A 19304-nucleotide genomic window follows, 5' to 3' on the forward strand; every position below is an offset into this window, starting at 1 on the left:
TTGCCGACATGTTAATGTTTTTCAAATTGTATGATTTTTTTCTTTTGCTATAATACTGAACAACATTGTCTTTAGAGAGGTTGGTTCTGATGTGATATTTCTAAAACTAAGTAGAAACCACAGTTTTGTTTTTTTTTTATATACATAATGCTTTCTCCAAAAGTTTCATTTCTTTCTGTATATGTATAGTACCCTCTCAGAATACTCTGTACTGGACAGTTCTGATGTCTGTAGAAGTTCAACATTTGTGAAACATTCAAAAAAGAATGCAGCGTTAAGAGAATACACTGTATTTGCTAGTCTAGTCTTTACTCACCACTCACTGTACTTCCTCTTGAATCCCAGTACTTTAAACAATTACAGTAAATTTTAACTCCGTTTACCTGGGCTTTCATAGTGAACTTCTAGCATCACTGTTTTTGGATGAAAAACATTTTTTTTTTTTTTTAAGGTTTCCAGAATGCACTCCTCCTCACATTGATTTAAGGCTCTTTAAGGCTTCATTATTTAAGGTCATTTAACCTCAGTATTCATTTTAAATCTAATGAATAATTAGTATTTAAATAAAGTAGAATCTAATATTTTAATTAAAGTTAACATACAGAGATCATGCTTACTTTTTAAAATACAATATGCTTGCTGTTTTCATCTTATGAAAAATTTGAGACTACCCACAGGATATGTCACACCTGGGTGTTTTTGTCGTAATTTGAATCCGTGCATCTCTCACAATGTGAAAGAAGGTGATGAATTTGTCAAGTAGTATAAGAAAGAAGAGGAGGAGGAGGAGAAGTTACAGTAAATTTAATCCTTCCGCTAAAGTCTTCCTCCTTCCCCTATTCCTGCACCCCAGAGACCAAGAGGCATTTTGGGAAAACACTGGTAGGAGTATTATTTCGTCATATGAACTGTCATTACGTAGCTTGAATGTAGGCCTGTTGGATAACAAATACACAAGACATATGCTATCTTTTTGAGGTTTAGGTTGAGATTTTCAGGAAGCGGTACCTCAGTTTTCAGTAATTTTTTTCCCATTATTTGCTCTTACTTGGAATAAATACATCATTTCTCTCCATGTAAGAGGGAAAATCCTGTCTTCTTATTGACAGTAGAAGGTAACAGGATAATCACAGTAATGATAATCTGATGTCATGTTAGATTTAGCAAGAGCAGATTATCTGTGACCCAGATAAAATAACGAGAAATTAAATTTAAAAACAGTGGGTTTCTAATCTCATTTCCAAGGTTAAAAGATCTCAACACAACCCAGATGTTTCTGTGGAATAGACTAATCTTAAACCCAATTTTAAGGGATTACCTTTGATTATTTTTAGATTTAACTGTAGGCATATGTTTATAAGTTGGTAAATTTTTAGTAAAATCAATATTGAAATTAAACCGTTTTCAAAGCAGTCTGCTTTGAAGCGTTCTTTATTTAGGTAACAGATTATTCTAATTATTCCTTACTTAGCCTGGTTAGCCTTTTTCTGTTTCTGTTTCCGAATGAAATGGATAGTGATGTTGTTATTAATGTAATTGATGTTGTCAGAATTTCTTATTGAGCAGTAGTTCGCACACAGCCAAGAATAATGTCCGTTCTGATGAGCACCAATCCTACCAGTGCTGGGTGATTGTGTCAGTCATGTTTTCAGTCACCGGGCTTGGAGAGAGTTCATCAAGAAACGCTAGAACAGCTGGTACAGCGCCTTCTGGTGAGGTTCTGACAGTGAGCTATTGTATACCGTGACACTGCTCTGACAGTTTATCTACATTTTGTATACAAGCATTTTTGTTTTCTGGGCACCGTGGAGTGTATATAATAGCTTAAGCTTTTGATGGCGTCTCTGGAGCATAGTGCTTTTCTCAGTTGCGGTGAGGTTGAGGGTAGGGCGGGGAAGATGTATTTAGCCGTGGTTTTGAGCTTTTAAACTCTCAAAGAAGAAAAAGTGAGCTCTTGCATTTGTTCGTAGGTACTCTTGTGGGACTCTACTTGAATTACTAGAGCTAGCTTAAAGGAAAGCTTTTCAAATTAAGAGGGAAAATGCTCCCCCATGCCCACCCCCCCCCCACCCCAAATACTGACCCATGGTTCTTTAAATAAATACAGAAAGAATCACAAACGCAGGGTGATTTCAGTTTAACTGGGTTATCTTATGCAGTGAAAAGTATCTTATGTTCAAAATGTTAAATTAGTTTAAATGCGATTATCTATTAAATAGCATTCTCCTTAATCAGACAATTAGTGGGCTTACCTGCCTTTTACTATGTATCCAGAAATGTGTCCTGAGATTATTAATCCTTATAATTAAATTTTGCCAAGTATCCCACTGAATCAGTGTGGTGAATTAGCGGCATTCAGTACAATCTGTGTACAAATTATGTTTGGTTTACTCAGCTCTAAATCAGCATTGCAAATATGGAAATTATTGCTAATTATGCAGAACCCAACTCACTTACATTTCTACAAAGGACGCTCTGTATAGCATTTTGTTTTCCTTTCTGAATTATATTTTTTGTTTAATAAAAAAAAAGTGTATTTAATAGAATACCTCTACTTGTAATATTATATGACCTATCTTCTCAGTAGCTTTAAAAACCTAGAAAAGTCATTACAATTTAAAATGTCATTTCTTTTATGCTTTTTAATATTACATACTAATATTGGCTAAGTATTATTTCTTTGAACTGGAATACATAGAAAACTCTAGAACCTGGGTTCCCCTGTGCCAAAGAATTAGTTTAAATACATACTAAGTCACATTGCATGGTATATAAAAAGCATTCTTTTAAAAAATGCCTGCTAGCATCAAAATTATTATGTGTGGAATTATATTGCTCTTTAGCATAATATGTTCCTGTGTGAAAAATGTATATATATTGCATCATCTGTCTGCTCAGTGTCATAACTTCCCTGTATATCTGATAATGTTAAAAGTAATTAAAACTATTTAAATCTATTTCTAGAATTTCTTCCATAGGAATACTGCATTTTAATTTTCTCAAAGCATTACTAATTGCTTGAGTGGTTAACTCAATGCTTTTTTTTTTTTTTTTTTTTTGGTGAAAAAGTTAACATTTATGAGTTTTCATTTTACTTGCAATTTTCCACGTTCACTTTATTTTCTCATGTTCTGAATCTACATGCATTTTTTAAAATCTGATTTAAAACATTACTGTAGAATTGGAGAAAACACTGAATCCTGTATTTACGGTTAATTTGTAGATCTTTTCCACAATGATTCATATGCTTCTGTCACATTCTGTCAATACGTTAGTTACTCCCTAAATCTCAGCCAGAGAGGCCCATTACCATTAGCCCATCTTACTTATTATGCTGGTAACCAAAAATCTTTTTGAAAGTATAATTTTGTATTAAAAATGTAAGAGTAGTTGACAGGGAGTGTTGATTGCAAACATAGTTTCCAGCTGTTTCAAATATTCAGTTATAGAGCTTACTTATATAGTATGTTATTGCATATAACCGTTCTCTCTGGCATTCTCTGTATTTTCTTGTATAGTTATCCTGTATACTTGACCACTTTCACTAGACTGTCAAGCTCCTTGATGCTAAGGACCGTGTTGTAATAGGTCCTTAGTAGATTTTTGATAAATGGATAGATGAGTAAATGAGTCGTGGTGTATGTTACATAGTACTTATTTTCTCAGCTGGATTGTAAGCCCCTTGTGGACATTGGATTTTATCTGTGTAAAATAGGCCCAGTCATTTTATTGTTTGTTATAAAACCCACTTTTTTTTACTTAAACATGTTTTTTTAAGTTATATTCTGATGTAATTGAGATTATATCTCTAAGCCCTCTCAAAAACAGCATAGTAGGCAACATCAGTAAAAGGTAGGACTGCTGTTTATTGAGGAGTTAAGGGTTCTAACATATACTGACTCATTTAATCCCTACAAAAATCTATGAATAAGGAATTATTATTTGAAAATTACGATACTGAATTTTAGTCACTTTCCTAAGGTTTTATACAGCCAGAAAGTAGCTTGATGAAGAGAAGTACAGGAATCCTATTGGAAAGAAATTTTCAGTGACTACACATGTAAGATCTATCACCTTCTCCTTTGGTTCCGTGATTGATTAAATGTTTCTGTGAACTTCAGATCTCTAATGAGAGATATAGCTGGTCCTCTCTTGGTGGATAAATGCTTAAAGTACCAGTTATTTCAAATGAAGAATATAGTGAGTTCTGGCTTCACAGGAGGAGAGAGAGCTATGATTCACGGGAAATGTTCTTTGAATTCCAAAGGAAAAAACTAAGGAATCACGCTGTTTCTGTCCATGTTCAGTTAGTTTAGTGCTGGAAACATACATCGGGTACCCACTTGGAACCACGTATGCTGCTAGGTGCTGTGAAAGACGTGAAGTTAACTGAGCTCCTGTCCGTTCATTGATGAGAGGTGCTAGGAAGTCAAGCCAAAGTCTGTCTTAGAATTAGTAGTAGTAGTAATAGATAAAACAGGTATATAATCTCTCGTTGTGAAGAAAGTTCCTGAGTGGTTTTTAAGTCCAGATTCAGTCAACAGTCATTGAATTAGGTATGTGCAACAGACCAAAGGAAGATTGAAGTGTTCAGGTGATCATCGAGGTTACACTGAGCTGTCTTCATGTCTTTGTGATAGAATGCTCTTAACTTTCATCGAGTTGGCAGTTCGGCAGGTCTAGAAACTCCATTTTGGAAATGTTTCCAGAGTTAGGCCCAGAGATCGCGACTGTGCCTTCCAGACTCAAAAGCATTGGTCGTATAAACCAGATTGTTTGTTCCCTCATGTGGAATTGTCAGGCGTGCCAGAGGACTTTCGGCATATTCCTTGTCCTGCACAACAACATACGTGGCAGCGTTGCTTGGTGAAAATGAACCCAAAGCAGGATGAGTCAGTTGAATGGATTGGATCGTCAAGCTGTGTGTTCCGAGAGGGCTAGTTGTCTGGTGATAAATTCTTGCTCTTTGTCCTCCACTCTTACTACTAATTTTTCCAACAGACAGTGAATACTTTCCTATCCCTTTCTGTTAGGAACCCCCCCCCCCCCCCCGCCCTATTCCAGATATAATCTTACTAGTATCTTAGACTGAACCTGATCGTTAGGGTAACATCAGCCAGCAGGAGAAGATAAAGGATCGGTTGATGAAATAGGTAAGGTCCATAGAAGTCCTGCTGTTCCTAATTTATTCCTTTTTAGAAAATAAACTTTCAGTTTTTAAATATAGGAAAGCATTCTCATATGTCTCTTAGTTATGCAGACTGTTGGAAGTCTTAGATTTTTTTTTTAAATTTTTTTTTTAATGTTTATTTATTATTTTTGAGACAGAGAGAGACAAAGCATGAATGGGGGAGGGTCAGAGAGAGGGAGACACAGAATCCGAAACAGGCTCCAGGCTCTGAGCTGTCAGCACAGAGCCCGACGCGGGGCTCGAACTCACGGACCGCAAGATCATGACCTGAGCCGAAGTCGGCCGCTTAACCGACTGAGCCACCCAGGCGCCCCGAGTCTTAGATATTGTGATCATTAGACCATCAATGTGACATAAATATTTTTCTGAAGATAAGATATCCTGATTGAAGATGACCTACTATAAAAACTTGTGTCTTATCATTCCTTGAAGAATGAATTTTTCTGGATAGCTAGCTAGTTTTATAAAGCACTAAGAATTTATAAATTATACTCCTTGAAGATTATCTTACGGGTCATTGGCGATTTTCTTATTGGTCATTTCCTGATGGTCACTAAAGGTATTGAATCTTTTATATTGAATTAAACTGTCTGCACCAAAATCTATTTTAAATGCACTAAAAACGTTGGTTTTATTTCCCAGCTTCATAAAACAAAAAGTATATTAGGGGCATCTGGATCGCTGTCAGTTAAGTGTCCGACTCTTGCTTTCAGCTCAGGCCATGATCTCACTGTTGCTGAGGTTTTGCCCCGCTCGAAATGCACTCAGAGCGTGGAGCCTGCTTAGGGTTCTCTCTCTCTGCCCCTCCCCCACTCGTGCACGCCTGCTCGCTCTCAAAAATAAACCTAAAAGCTATATCAAACCTCATTTGGCACTTTTGGAAATAACTTACGGCTTCAGTGTTCCTGCCGGTAGTAACCTCTCTGCTCCTCTAAGTTTGCAGTTCCTGCTGTGTTTACGAATGTGATGGTGTGATAACTTGTGTTGTTCTGAGTACGCTCTAGAAGTGCCCGTGACATGTTTGTGACCTGTTTGGCTGTTCAAGTGCAAATTGCACATTTTTCTTACAACCGTAAGAAAATAGCTCGATAGCTGGGTTTCAGAGAGTTATGCATTTGCTATTTCTAGAGGGAAAAGAGTGGCCTTCTTTGTCTAGCCTCACAAATCCTGTTGGAAAAGTCACGGCAAACGTCACATTCGTGGATAGAATGACCGTCTGTTTATGATCACTTAAGAGGTAGTATTCTACTTATTACTTGAACCAGTTTCTGGGAAGGTGTCAAAAGCACTTGCAAATAAAAGCTTTTCCCACATGAAGTCTAAATCCAGAATCTTTGAAGATGAATCTTTTATCGCCACAAATAAGTTCCTCAGAGTCTTAATCAAATTGTAAATTTATGCATAGTAAAAAATTTCATACAATACTAGCTATGGTAGTCTGACTTTGTAATTGCCTTCCCTCTCTCGAAATGGTTTTTAAGTATTATCCCTTTGCATCCGTTTATTTACCTGTCCTAAGAACCCTGACAGATTTCTGTCCGGTCGTTTCCTTTGCATTTTTGCACAAGTTGCCTTCAGTCTTTTGGGGCATCCCGTCACCCGTCCGTGCCAGGAAACCGTTAGAATGACCGCCTTCACGTTCTCTACAGATGTGGAAGTGGAGGCCCAGCCTTCCTCTAAGCCCGTGATCAAGGTTCTCATATATTTGCAGACTGTGTTGTCACAAAGTAAAACATTATTTTGAGGAAATTATGCAACAGAACTGAGAAAAGTTAGTTATAAATAGGCTTGTCATTGGATACCATGAATTTCAAAGCATGATAGGAAAACTGATGAATATGGAATATGTGGCTAATCTACCATCTTGTCACAAATTCCTGGGAAATATGGAAACGGAACACTGCTATTGGTTACTCTGTCATCTAAAAAAAAATAGATTCACTTTCTCGTATGTGGGCCAACCGTAGTTCTTCAACGGTTCATACGTTAAGGACTTAATATTGTGAGATGTTGATGTAACTTCTACAAAGAGATTTTTAAAGTCAAAGTGTTTTTTTACCAGTATCGTTGGGAGAGAGTTCTACAACTAGATGTTCCTGGAATTGGAGTTGCCGTCCCAGATTGTGCATGCATAGTGCTGCTTAATAACAGTCCAGTTCACCTGCCATATGTGAGCAAGCTATCAGAGGATAAGAGGGAAAGTTCGCTAACTCTTTTGCATATTTAAAAGAACATATTTCCTTTTGTACTACTTTGAAATGTGTCTGAAACATTATATTTGAAAGAAGATCGTGTAATTTGTGTTCTGAGCATTTGGCTATTATTTATCGCAGTTTCTCAGTCTAGTGATAGGATTTCTGTATATATGAATGGAACCAGCATGTCTAGAAGCCGTCTTCTCTTTGTTGACTTCCTTTGCTTACGTATTTGTAATATTAGATAATATGTAATACATATTTGTAATATTAGAGCTTTATGGAAAACATAGAATGAGAAATTGTATTATTAGGAAGATACTGGTTTTCCTGTTGAAAAAAAGAAGAAACAGTTTCACTTTACCTTTCAAGGTAATAGATGCTGTAATATGGCAAATGCATAGATTGCCTTGTTGAATTTGTGTTTGTTTATAGAAATCCAGACCCAGTAGCACTCTGGCTCTTGGCAGCCTTCTGTTTATTAAGTGCCTTTCATTTGTCACTTTGGTATTTATTTTGTAGTGCATATTCCCTGGCAGTTGAATTAAAAATAGATCGTAGACTTTTAAAAGAATTATCAAAGAAAGCAAATGTAATAGGTTATATTTTAATAAAGTGAGACTCCTACAATTTTTGTGAGGTTTTGTAACTGAATACATTTTTTTGGCACAATGTAATGTTCGTTCTGTTTTTGTCATGGGAATTTCAGCAATGTATGCAGTTAATTTAAAATTCTTAGTACCCATATGTAAACTGTTGAAGTCTTCGGAATAGTCTCTGAATATGATGAAAAGCATCATAAAGTAGATACAGAATAAAGTCTTGATAACCTTGTTACATCTGAGGATAATTTTTCTTTAATTTTTAATAGGATACAACATCTATTGAAAAGATGTCAAACTGTTGTGAAGAAATGTAAGTATAAAAATGAAATCTGTAGTGCTCTTATTTAAAAATGGAAACAGCTGGCCACATTTGAAAAATGTGTGCATGTGATGGAAAGATAACATAATGATGGCTTTTTCTTGGTGCCTTGTCTAAGGCCTGAGCTAGACAAGCATAATCCAGTCTTACAGTAGGGGTCTTCAAGCCATGAGAGTTTCCCAACAAAATAAGTACTGGTCGTTCTTGTTCCTTGTCTAACTAAAGTAAGTTAAATTATTTGTCCCGAAAGTACATCAAAAGAGATTTGCTACTGTGTCGTTGACACACGCTCTGTTAATCCTGAGATTCTCCTCTGCTTCAAAAGTTCCCCTAGGTTGATTGACGACACAGATACAATATCTGCTATCCAGAGTTAAAACTCAGCTGCATGCCATAATGAAAGAAAAGCTGTATTTGTGATGCTGGGACACAATTCATCAGAGTCCAGTAATGGATCCCCAGCCAACCTGCATTGTTTTAGCTGACTGAAGTGCACCATGGGAGTGCTGTCTTTCACTAATAATGCTGTCTTCTGTAGATCGAGGCCCCGAAAGCCATGGCAGCAGACCTTCTCAGAAGTTTTTGGCACTCGTTGGAAGATCCTGTGGTTTATTCCTTTCAGGCAGAGGCAACCACTGCGAGTTCCCTACCACTTTGCCAATCACGTCTAAACAGATGGATGGTGGGCACAGATGGGTCCTCCATGCTGGAAATGCGTTACAGGTTTTCTGATAATAGAACTATGACAGTCTTCAAGTCAATTAAAATCCACCCACCAATCTTAGGCGTCATAATGTGCCCCAGGCTTTATTTTAATAGTGATCTTGAATCCTGTTGTGGGACTAATACAAGATCTATATTTAAGTTTTAAAGCATGTTTACTTTCAAATTAGCTTTCCACAGGAATTTCTTGAAATGCTTTTGTTATTAAACCCAAAAGGCAGTGATTGAGATAAAATAATTGTACATAATTTTTTTTCTTTTTTTTTAGTACTGACAATGTTGCCGATTTTAATTTATGGGAAATTTCAGATGTTTATTTAAATTTTTCACTCTCAAACAGTACTAACCAAATCTGAATTTAATTCTTCAGGTTTATAAAAGTTGATACACCTTATAGTATATGCAAATTTTCTTTTTCAAATGCATAATAATTTAAATAATACTGCCTTTTTTATATGCTGCAGGATTTTTTTTTTAATGCAGCATAGAATCGAACAATAAAACAACAGAAAAAGGGCAGTGTTTTCTTAGAAGTAGCTTTCTAATGTTTTCTGTTTTTCTCTTCACCAAAAGCAAAATGAAAACGCCACTAAAATAAAACACCAACTACCTACCTTGTTTTCAAGGCAAGATTAATTTTTTTTTCCATATTAACTTTTCCATTTCTTTTCCCTATACTGATGTAATTGTTGGTTGTTGTTCAAATAATTACTCCAAGGTGAAATTTTTGACCAAGCGGGCATGTATATTCTATTTTACCCTAAGATTTTGATGAGCAAAAAGGGTAGAGAATTTGCAATAATTCCACAGACACCTTTTCTAGTACGGTTATATTACAATGCGTATGTTTTTAAAGTGCTAGTATAACTAGATAATATATAATGTACAGTATAAAGAGGAATATTGTGCTTTTGAAAAACAAATATATACTTTTTACTTTTACTTACCTACTAGTAGATCTAAAATGACACACTCAAGGTTTGTATGTAATAGATATTGGCCAACTAAGAATGAAATCTTCGTTATAGGAAGTTGCTAGTAAAAGTAAGTTAATTTTTGTGTACCTGTAATCACCCAAATTGCAATTGGCCAACTATAAGTTTGGATTGAGAGACCTTTTGTACTTAGTACCTAATGTTAGGAAATGACCTTAAAATAAGAAAACGTAATGATCTACATGATTAGCTTCTACAAATTTAAATTGCTAATGGTGATGGTCTCTTGGAGAGCATAGAAGATTTGTGTGAAAAGACATTTTAGCATGCTTTGAGAAAAATTCAGCTTTTACACTTTTTTCCATTAGAATACTGCAAAATCCATATATCCTTGTCAACAATTTATGTCCTCACAGTCTTTCCCTTGAAGAGAAGATTAAAGGGGTCCACTGTTCTTGGAACATACCAGTATTTTCCTTTTAGTTAGTGTTGAGAGGAAGGAGTCGAACCTGAGAAATCATGAAACAGAAGATTTCCACTGTCAGCCAGTGAACTCTACTGTAGTTAGTTCTTTCAGGAATTGTAAATATCTTCTAAAATAACTGAATAAGCTGTTCTCAGAGATACAAATACCATGTCTTTCATGTTCTGACTACAGTGCTTTATTATTTAAAAATTTGGAAGTGGCAGATGAAAATATTTATTGGTGCTGATAAGATGCATAGTAAATGTAATATGAGGAGTATATTTATAGAGCTTAGTGAACCACAAAATTAGTATGTTTGTTTGTGTCCGGCACCTGGGTTGGGTTTTGTGCAAGCTAACATAGTGACCACATTTGGTCTGTTGACAGAACTGTTAAAGGGAAGTAACGTGTAGATATGTAGATATATATCAGTCAAATGCCTCATGCTGTGTACATTTCTGTCAAATGAGAACCTTGAGAAAAAACATAGCCAACCGTAGACCCGCTAAAGAGCTTTATGGACGTATTTACGCTTCACGTAGTAGCAGTAGCTGCCTTGAAAGGTATATACCTGGGAGATCCCCATTGCCGATCTCTGTCTCAGTAATGGGAGCCAGAGATGGTCCTTTCCCCGCCCCGAGGGTTTTTGTTTTTCTTAGATTTACCACTTCTGGGCACATTTTCCTCCCTCTTTTCTCTTTAACCTCCCTGTCCTGTTCCCTCTACCTGATTGCTCACAGTCATTGGGGTACAAACTGATACACTAGGCAAGGCATATATTTATTTTGTTTGAATGGCAGAAATGCTACGTATCAATCTATATAAGAATCTATATTAAAGCCTATCTGTATACACTTTTGCTGTAATTTTCAGTGTGCTCAAGTCAGCACACCTAACTGTGTTTACAATTCTCGAGCGATGACTTGAAAGAAGCCAACTGGCAGTTTCCTGGGACGCATGGAGTCTAGTTGTGTTCTCTCTGCGCCCTCTTTTGGCTAACCAATGTAATTATACTGGTTCTAGAGATTTATTGCCCCACAGTTCATTATTTGTATGGCCTAATTCTGAGCATGCCAGAGGTGCAAACTTAGGGGAAGTGTTAAGTACAAAAACGTAAGAGTTTATGAAAACCAGTGCATTCCCGTTTATGATGGCAGTGTCTGGATCATACAAATATGATAACTACTTTGCTTCATCTGTGTATTTTATTATACTTTTTTACTATCCATTAGAAATTTATATCAGATCAGGGTAAACAAATGTAAACCATTTCATGAATAATATTTTAAACCTTATTTCGGCAAATTAAGTGCTTAGAATTAGGAAAGCCATTACCTAAAATTACCAATTCATTACAAAACACAGAAACTTAACTGTAGTTACATTGGCAAGCAAGTATCTAATGTGTTTTAATGAATATCTAAAAAAATACATTTAGATTTTTTAATCTCAGTTTCAGAATGATTTTTTTTACTGATTTTATTGTATTCATAGAATAGTAGATTAATAATTCTTTCTATACTTCATTCTTTTTAAGAGTATAAGTTATACTCTTATAACTCCCATTCAGAATTATAGCTATAACTTTAGTAGTCATCATATTATGGGTTTTGGATAACTGTGAAAATGACTAATGTTGAGCCTTATTAGAAAATAATTACAAGCAGTGAAATTACTGATATAATCTATTTGTTGGATGAAGTATTTCCTTATAAACATTCCATTTTGTTTTAAGCAAAATATATGTTAAAGGATGCTTTGCATCAGCAATTCTTAATTGGGCTCTGGAAATGAAAGATTTTTAGCCAGATATTCTGAGTTACAAGTTATATTTGCTGTTGTTCTCTTCTGTAAACAAAAATGCTTATGGGCCCAAGATTGTAGGCAAAAATGGACTGAGTTCAGAATCCCCCAGACAGCAAGCATCAGTTTAAAGAGCTTTTGGTACTTTGTAACCAAGACTTCTAGTTTAAAAATACAAAGTTAACTGGTGTTCCATTATAATAAAAATACTGTTTTGCTTAAGAATTGTATTAAAAGTACTTCATGTAAGAGGTAACCATATTTAAAATTTTAGTTAATGTTTTAACCTCTTTTAACAGAAGAAAGCATAGTTTACTTTTAATAGTAATGGAAGTACGGAGCATAATCAGACATAATGCTCCATATGACAACTAAGTTAAAACTTCTGTCGGACTGAACAGCAGTGACTTTTTGCCAATGCTTGGAGGTATTTTTCTCTGCGGATGCTGGCTAATTATAGCTATTCATTGTCACACTTTTAAGTCACTTCCATAAAAGTTGAAGGTGTGATTCGCTCAAAAGGGTGTATTATTTCTGAATGCTAATCAGAAAGACTTAGGTTAGGAGGACACTTCTGACTGGGAAGGGTGAAGTAATTTAGAGTATGACCACACGGTTTCCTATGTATTAGATCACAGGGCAGTTCGTGTGTTCTCGCGTGTGTTGCTGTAAAATCGCGGTGTGTCTGGCCCTGGTGTACAATGGCATTAATGTTAACACAGCTGCTAGTCTCTCTCTGGACTTTTCTCTAGTCTCTACTTCCCTCGTGCTTCATGTATGAATAGATTATCTAGCTCAAGTTTACTAAACGAGTGCTGCTTCATTAAACAAATTTTTGACATCACCTCAAATGTAAGTAGATATACCTAGAATTTATTTGGGAAAGCTTATACGTACAAACATCAGATAGTTTACTAATAGATACAAGGTTTAGCTTTTTTTTACCCAACCTTTTCTTGCTTTTGAAAATGTATGTATTGGCAGATGTAGTCATGCACATTTAGTATGTTCTATTTGCTAGTGTTATTAGCCATATAATTAACAGCTGAACGAGTGTATTATTTAATGTCATTTGTTACCTTTTACTCTAAGAATCATCCTCAGATTTTATCTATAAATCAACAATTGCACTGTGCTCTGAATTTAGCCATTTTCAATTGAATTCTAGAATATTCTGCAGTAGAATGTGAGAAAGTAATAGAAGCAACTTGTTTAAAGTATTTTGAACCAATGTTGTTGTTTTATATATCAGTCAGTATTTAGCATTTCCGCTGCCTTTGAGATGATGGTTTAATTTCAGGAAAGTGTTTTCTCTGATGTCTCCTTTCATCATCATTGTGCAGTTTTTAACAACGAAATTTACTGCATTTTTGTCTGTTCTTCAGATGTTGTAATACTTCCTGCTAGTGCTAATTTGCAACAGAAATAACAGTGGCATTTATGGTTCTTAAGGTGTTGATATTACCAGTATTTTCCATTCTCACTATATATATTTTTACTATTATATGTCCTTTTCCCTCATCCACCATAGAGGGCAGATACAAATGAGCAGTGAGTAGCCAAAATTGGATAAAGATATTAGGGAAACTTTCGAAGATGGGAAGAAGGCTAGACGGGACATGTATAAGCAGCATCTCAGCAACAGGGTTGACGGGAGATAGTCTCTGTGACATCAGGAAATCCCCAGCTGTAGTCATTTTAGCCTTATCTCTTGTTGATAATCATTTTAATGTAAGAGTTGTTAATGCATGGGAGCATTTAGTTAGAGTTATTTATATTGCTGATTCTCATGAGTTGGCCAGATGCCTTTGAAAAATTATTTTAAATTTTAAACATTATAATTATGTAGCGTATGCTAACCTGATGTGTTACGAATAATGTGAAAGCTACAGCTATTTAATGGAGACTTGGGAAATGAATAGGTTATTGAAAGTTTGATTGGAAAAATTGGGACCTTTTTTTTTTTACAAGCCACCTATTGCAAATAAAGGATACAAAATATTATAGTAAATTTGCCACCAGAGGGAAAATTAGCAATTTGGGTATAAAAGGTGATTTTCACTTTAAAATTTGGGCTATTTTGGTCCCTCCAAGGTCACTATATCTATTGGTATTGTGAACACCTGTAACATGTAATGTAGCACTTGCCACAGTTGTTCGACACCTGGATCTTTTTGGTATCGATAGCTTTATATATGAAAAAAGGTATGGACAAAACAGCAACAACAAAAGTTATGCTTCTTTTTGTGGCTTCGCTTGCCTGTTTGACTTCGTACAGGGTTTCATTGCATAGGCTGTTAACTAAAGGGAAAGGTTGTCCGCATATCGCCAGCTCTGTGTTCTTGCCAGTGTGCACTGGGTGATCTTTCAACCTACTGGTGCCTGAAATTAGTGTTTTACAGCCTCAACAACTAAAACATACTGGTGCTACTCACTTTAGCATTGAGTGACATTTTTAATTCCTGTACCAAAGAATTATTTATTTAGGTTTTTTGTTTGGTTTTTTTTGGTTGACTGGGACTTTGCTTCTCTCATCCTTCTAAATAATGTCCCTAAGAACAATTTTGATGAACACATTTGAGTTTTTGCACACTTCTGCCTCAGTTTAATTGGTTTTAAATGTCTCTCCTTTGGACTTTTTTTTTTTTTTTTTTAGGCATAGTAGTATGGTTTTTCAGTCTGTATTTTAATATAGATTGGCTACTTTAAAAGGTAGTTTAATAGGTTGAGGTTACAAAAGATAATTGAACACTTTTCACAAGATTGTATTTTATTTCTGCAGGAATAAATGAAAAATAATAAGAACTCCTTTTATTTCTATAAATGAGCTATACATCCTATTGAGCCCTTTTAGTGAATGCTGAAACAAAATGCTAAAATGAAAAGTTGTAACGGGCTCATTCTGATTATAAATGAAGAATTCTGCATCTGTCTATGTATGGGTGTGGGGGGATTATTTTCCAAATAAAAATACAATTAAAGAACACCTTTAAAATATATATATATATCTATACACACACACCACACACACACGCGCACACGTGCTCCCCAAGAGGAAATGCAAATGTACCTTGATTTAAGCAAAACGATCATAGAAAATTGAACTTCACCAACACACACACCCACAAAAGGTGTCTGGATATTGCTACTCACTTTCCATGAAACTTAGAGTAAGATTATTTTCAGAACTACTTCTGCTTAGTGATTCATTTTGCCAAAAAATGGGGGGAAATGCCCTTTAGAAATACTTGTAATTGTCCAAATGTAGTACGGCTGTCGGGGTACACTCTGCCGGTTCCCTGTTTTTTCTTTTTCCATAAATTTTCAAAACACTTATTTAGTGTCCTTAAAACTGCAACTGTGAAGTGGTTAAAATTTCTGGCAAGAAGATAACTGTTCGTGTATTGGAAAAGTTGACAATCACATTTGAGAATGTTTTACATTATTTTCAGTCAACCGAAATCAAATTTCTCCTTGAATGTAGATACAGTATATGGTTTTGCAGTGATTTCTGAATGGAAAAAAAGAGTCAAGTCTGAAACTTAAATGGAATATGACATAGGATCATTTGAATTATATATAGAAATACGGATGTACATGCCATTAGAGGTAACAGGGCAATTTACTTGTAATCAAAATGGGAAGAAGCAACATTGTGTCTCTAATTGTCAACAATATATTTCCCAGGTTCTGTTGCTGCAGTATCGGTTCTGAGTTATTTGGCTTGTTTATTATTTAAAGTACTGTGGGTGAATGCAGTTGCTTCTTCAAGTTATTGGTAGTGGATAGTTCACCACTATTTGTTGTCCTCCAGAGATGAACATTAAAAAGAAGTTCTTCTTTAGTGTAGGCAGAACGAAACAACTACGATGACCCGATAGGAAGAAATTCCTCCACAGTCTGAGACCAGTAAGTTGCGAGTCTAACACAGGGGGTGCACGATAGCCGTTCGGAGGCCTGAGCACAGATAACCACGCTTGTATGAGCCATGTGTCCCCGAAGCAGTCTTTTTAAAACTCTGACTGGCAAGTTGAATGGGCAAAATCTGTGACATTTTGGGGCTCCTAAAATTTTGTGTCCACCTCAAACTGTGTCTAATGTTCTATCCTTAAAATAAAAGTCTTTTAATAGTGGGGTGTTCCAAGTGCCATAAAGATCCTGTTTTCGAATGTGTCAGGCGTTTTTTCATTCAGTGCATATGTTGAAATCTGAGTGCTGTTTGGCTGCATTGTCTGTTTTACCTTGCCTGGTCCCTCAAGAGCATTTAAAGAAGATCTTCACTAACATTTCTAGTGCTAATGGTAATAGGGAAAATAATAGCTGAGAGCTGAGACCAGACTGAAAAGAGAGAGGAAGCCATGTATCTGAGATACGCTTGTTTAAGTGAAAGATCTACACTGGTTCTTAAAATGGAAAACCATGTATCTACCTTAAGAACAATGTTTTGTGGGGTTTTTTTTTTTAAATTTATTTCAGTGATTTAGTTTTTATTCCTGTAATATTTGTTTTTCTTTGCAGATTGTTTTTAATTTAAATTGTGGAATTTTTACTTCTCTTGAAATGTATTATGTACTGTATTTTTAGAAATCTTATTTTTAAATAAATATTTTTCAAAAACATAAGACTTTTTCTCCCCCACCTCTTTATTTATTAAAATCAACCCAAATTCTAGATTTCAGGACCAAGAGATGATAGGCCACTTTTTTTAGTTTTACGCAATTTGGATGGTTATTCATGATTAGTAGCCTTTTTAGGATACTGTTCTACCATAATCCCATAATTCATCACACATCAAGAAGAACTAGGTACACATACTAGGGTTGACATTGACAAACACAATATTTGCAGTCAGACATTTTTGTCTTAGAGATGACCCATATGGCTAGATTCAGTCCTCCAGTTTATTTCCCATTTATTGTGCCAGACACTTTTATAGAAATATTTTTTTTTGAGGAATAATTTACGTAAAATGCAGAATATTCAGGTATACAACTAGACATTTTAGAGCTAGGAATATTGAATTCCTTAAAGCCTTTGCTCTCATGGAGTTATATTCTAGGAGTTTCTGGATAGCTTTTTATTGACAAATTTCCAAAGTCTCAACTAACCGCTTTACTTGGCCATGCAAGAAGTCACAAAGGAGAAAGTATATTCGTGAATATAAATTGGTCAAAAATACCATCTGAAAATCCGTACGTCTTAGAAACCGTGAAGGACTATGAACTGCCCTGAGATGGAAAGATACAGGCTTAACTTTAGTTTTAAAATTCTTAAGTTTTTATTGTCATAAAAATTATGTTGATAAATATCCTGGATTAACACTTAAATGACTTGGTAGAATTGTAGATAAAACTACAAACTTACTGCGTTGGTGAATGAAAGCAAGTTCAGTTGCATTCTGACCAACTGAATGATTCTAAAACTTTAATCTTGTTTCATTTTGTTTCCTTTGCTCTGATTCTAGGCAACATTTACAATAATTGTACTTCCTTAGTGATGATCAATTACAATGATTCTATATCTCTTAGGTCATAGGACTCCTTTACATTCATAAAAATTACTGCAGGCCCCAAAGAGTTTTTGCTTACTATGTAGGTCGTCTTAATTACTACTGGCTGTATTAAAAAATTAAAACTGAGAAGTATTTTAAATGCTTATTTATTCATTGGAATAGCAATAATAAGCTGATTGCATGTTAACATAAGTAATGTATTTTTATTTAGAGACTCATGAGTTGTTTTTTTTTTTTTTTTGCAAAGTTCTAGTATCTACCTTCATAAAAGAAATTTGAAATCTCATACTGTTTCTGTATTTAATCTGTTGCATTGTTATTTTGGTTGAAGTATCTAGAGAAATCTGGTCTTATGCAAATAGTGTAGTTGTGAAAAAGAATAATGTTTTCAAGTGGCTGTTCATAATCTTTAATACTACACAAAAACTCAGCAAGTATTGGTTTCCTGAACTTGCAACGTGGAACCAGAAACAATACCAAGAAACGTTTTTAAAGTTTTTAATTTTAATTCCAGTTAGTTAACATGCAGTGTAATATTACTTGCAGGTGTATGATGCAAGGTGATTGAACACTTCCATACAACACGCCGTGTTCATCACAAGTGCACTCCTTAATGCCCATCACCTATTTAATCCATTCCCCCACTTACTTCCCCTCTGGTAACCAGCAGTGTGTTCTCCATAGTTAAAGGAGTCTGTTTCTTGATTTGCCTCTCTCTTTTCCTTTGTTCAGTTGTTTCTTAACATCATATGGTATTTGTCTTTCTCTGACTTGTTTCACTTAGCATTGTACTCTCTAGCTCCATCCATGTCGTCACAAATGGCAAGATTTCATTCTTTTTATAGCTGAATAATATTGCATGGTCTGTGTGTGTGTATGTATATGTGTACACACACACACACACACACACATCCTCTTTTTTAAGTTTTTCTGAGAGCAAGCAGGGGAGGGGCAGAGAGAGGGAGAAACAGAATCCCAAGCAGGCTCTGTGCTATCAGCGAGGAGCCCAAAGTGAGGCTTGAATTCACAAACCACGAGATCATGATCTGAGCCGAGATCAAGAGTTGGATGCTTACCTGACTGAGCCATCTAGGTGCCCCTATACCACATCTTTATCTATTCACCAGTTGGTGGACACTTGAGCTGCTTAGCTATTGTAAATAATGCTGTTATAAACATAGGGGCGCATGGATCCCTTTGAATTAGTGTACTTGTATTTTTTGGGTAAATACCCAGTAGTGCGATTATTGGATCATAGGGTAGTTCTATTTTTAACTCTCTGAGGCCTTCCATAGCTTTTCCACAGTGGCTGCGGCAGTTTGCATTCCCACCAACAGTGCAAGGAGGCTCCTTTTTCTCCATGTCCTCGACAACACCTATTGTTTTTTTGTATTGTTGATTTTTGCCATTCTGACAGATGTGATATCATTGTAGTTTTGATTTGCATTTCCCTGATGATAAGTGATGTTGAGCATCTTTTCATGCGTGTATTCGCGGTCTTCTTTGGAGAAATGTCTGTTCATGTCTTCTGTCCATTTTGAATTGGATTATTTTT

General features: G+C 35.5%; 1 protein-coding gene across 1 annotated transcript in view; it reads left to right on the forward strand.

Annotated features, from left to right (window-relative positions):
- ZDHHC21 (zinc finger DHHC-type palmitoyltransferase 21) overlaps nt 1-16410 on the forward strand; it is a 69959-nt gene extending 53549 nt beyond the window's left edge. Inside the window, exons 10-11 of the mRNA XM_058695323.1 lie at nt 8258-8301; nt 8849-16410. Of these exons, the coding sequence (XP_058551306.1) occupies nt 8258-8301; nt 8849-8981 (177 nt within the window). The 3' untranslated portion in view covers nt 8982-16410. The remainder of the gene's footprint in view (nt 1-8257; nt 8302-8848) is intronic.
- Nucleotides 16411-19304: the final 2894 nt, after the last annotated feature.

Source organism: Neofelis nebulosa, chromosome 12 (assembly GCF_028018385.1).
Source record: "Neofelis nebulosa isolate mNeoNeb1 chromosome 12, mNeoNeb1.pri, whole genome shotgun sequence".
Taxonomy (NCBI): Eukaryota; Metazoa; Chordata; class Mammalia; order Carnivora; family Felidae; genus Neofelis; species Neofelis nebulosa.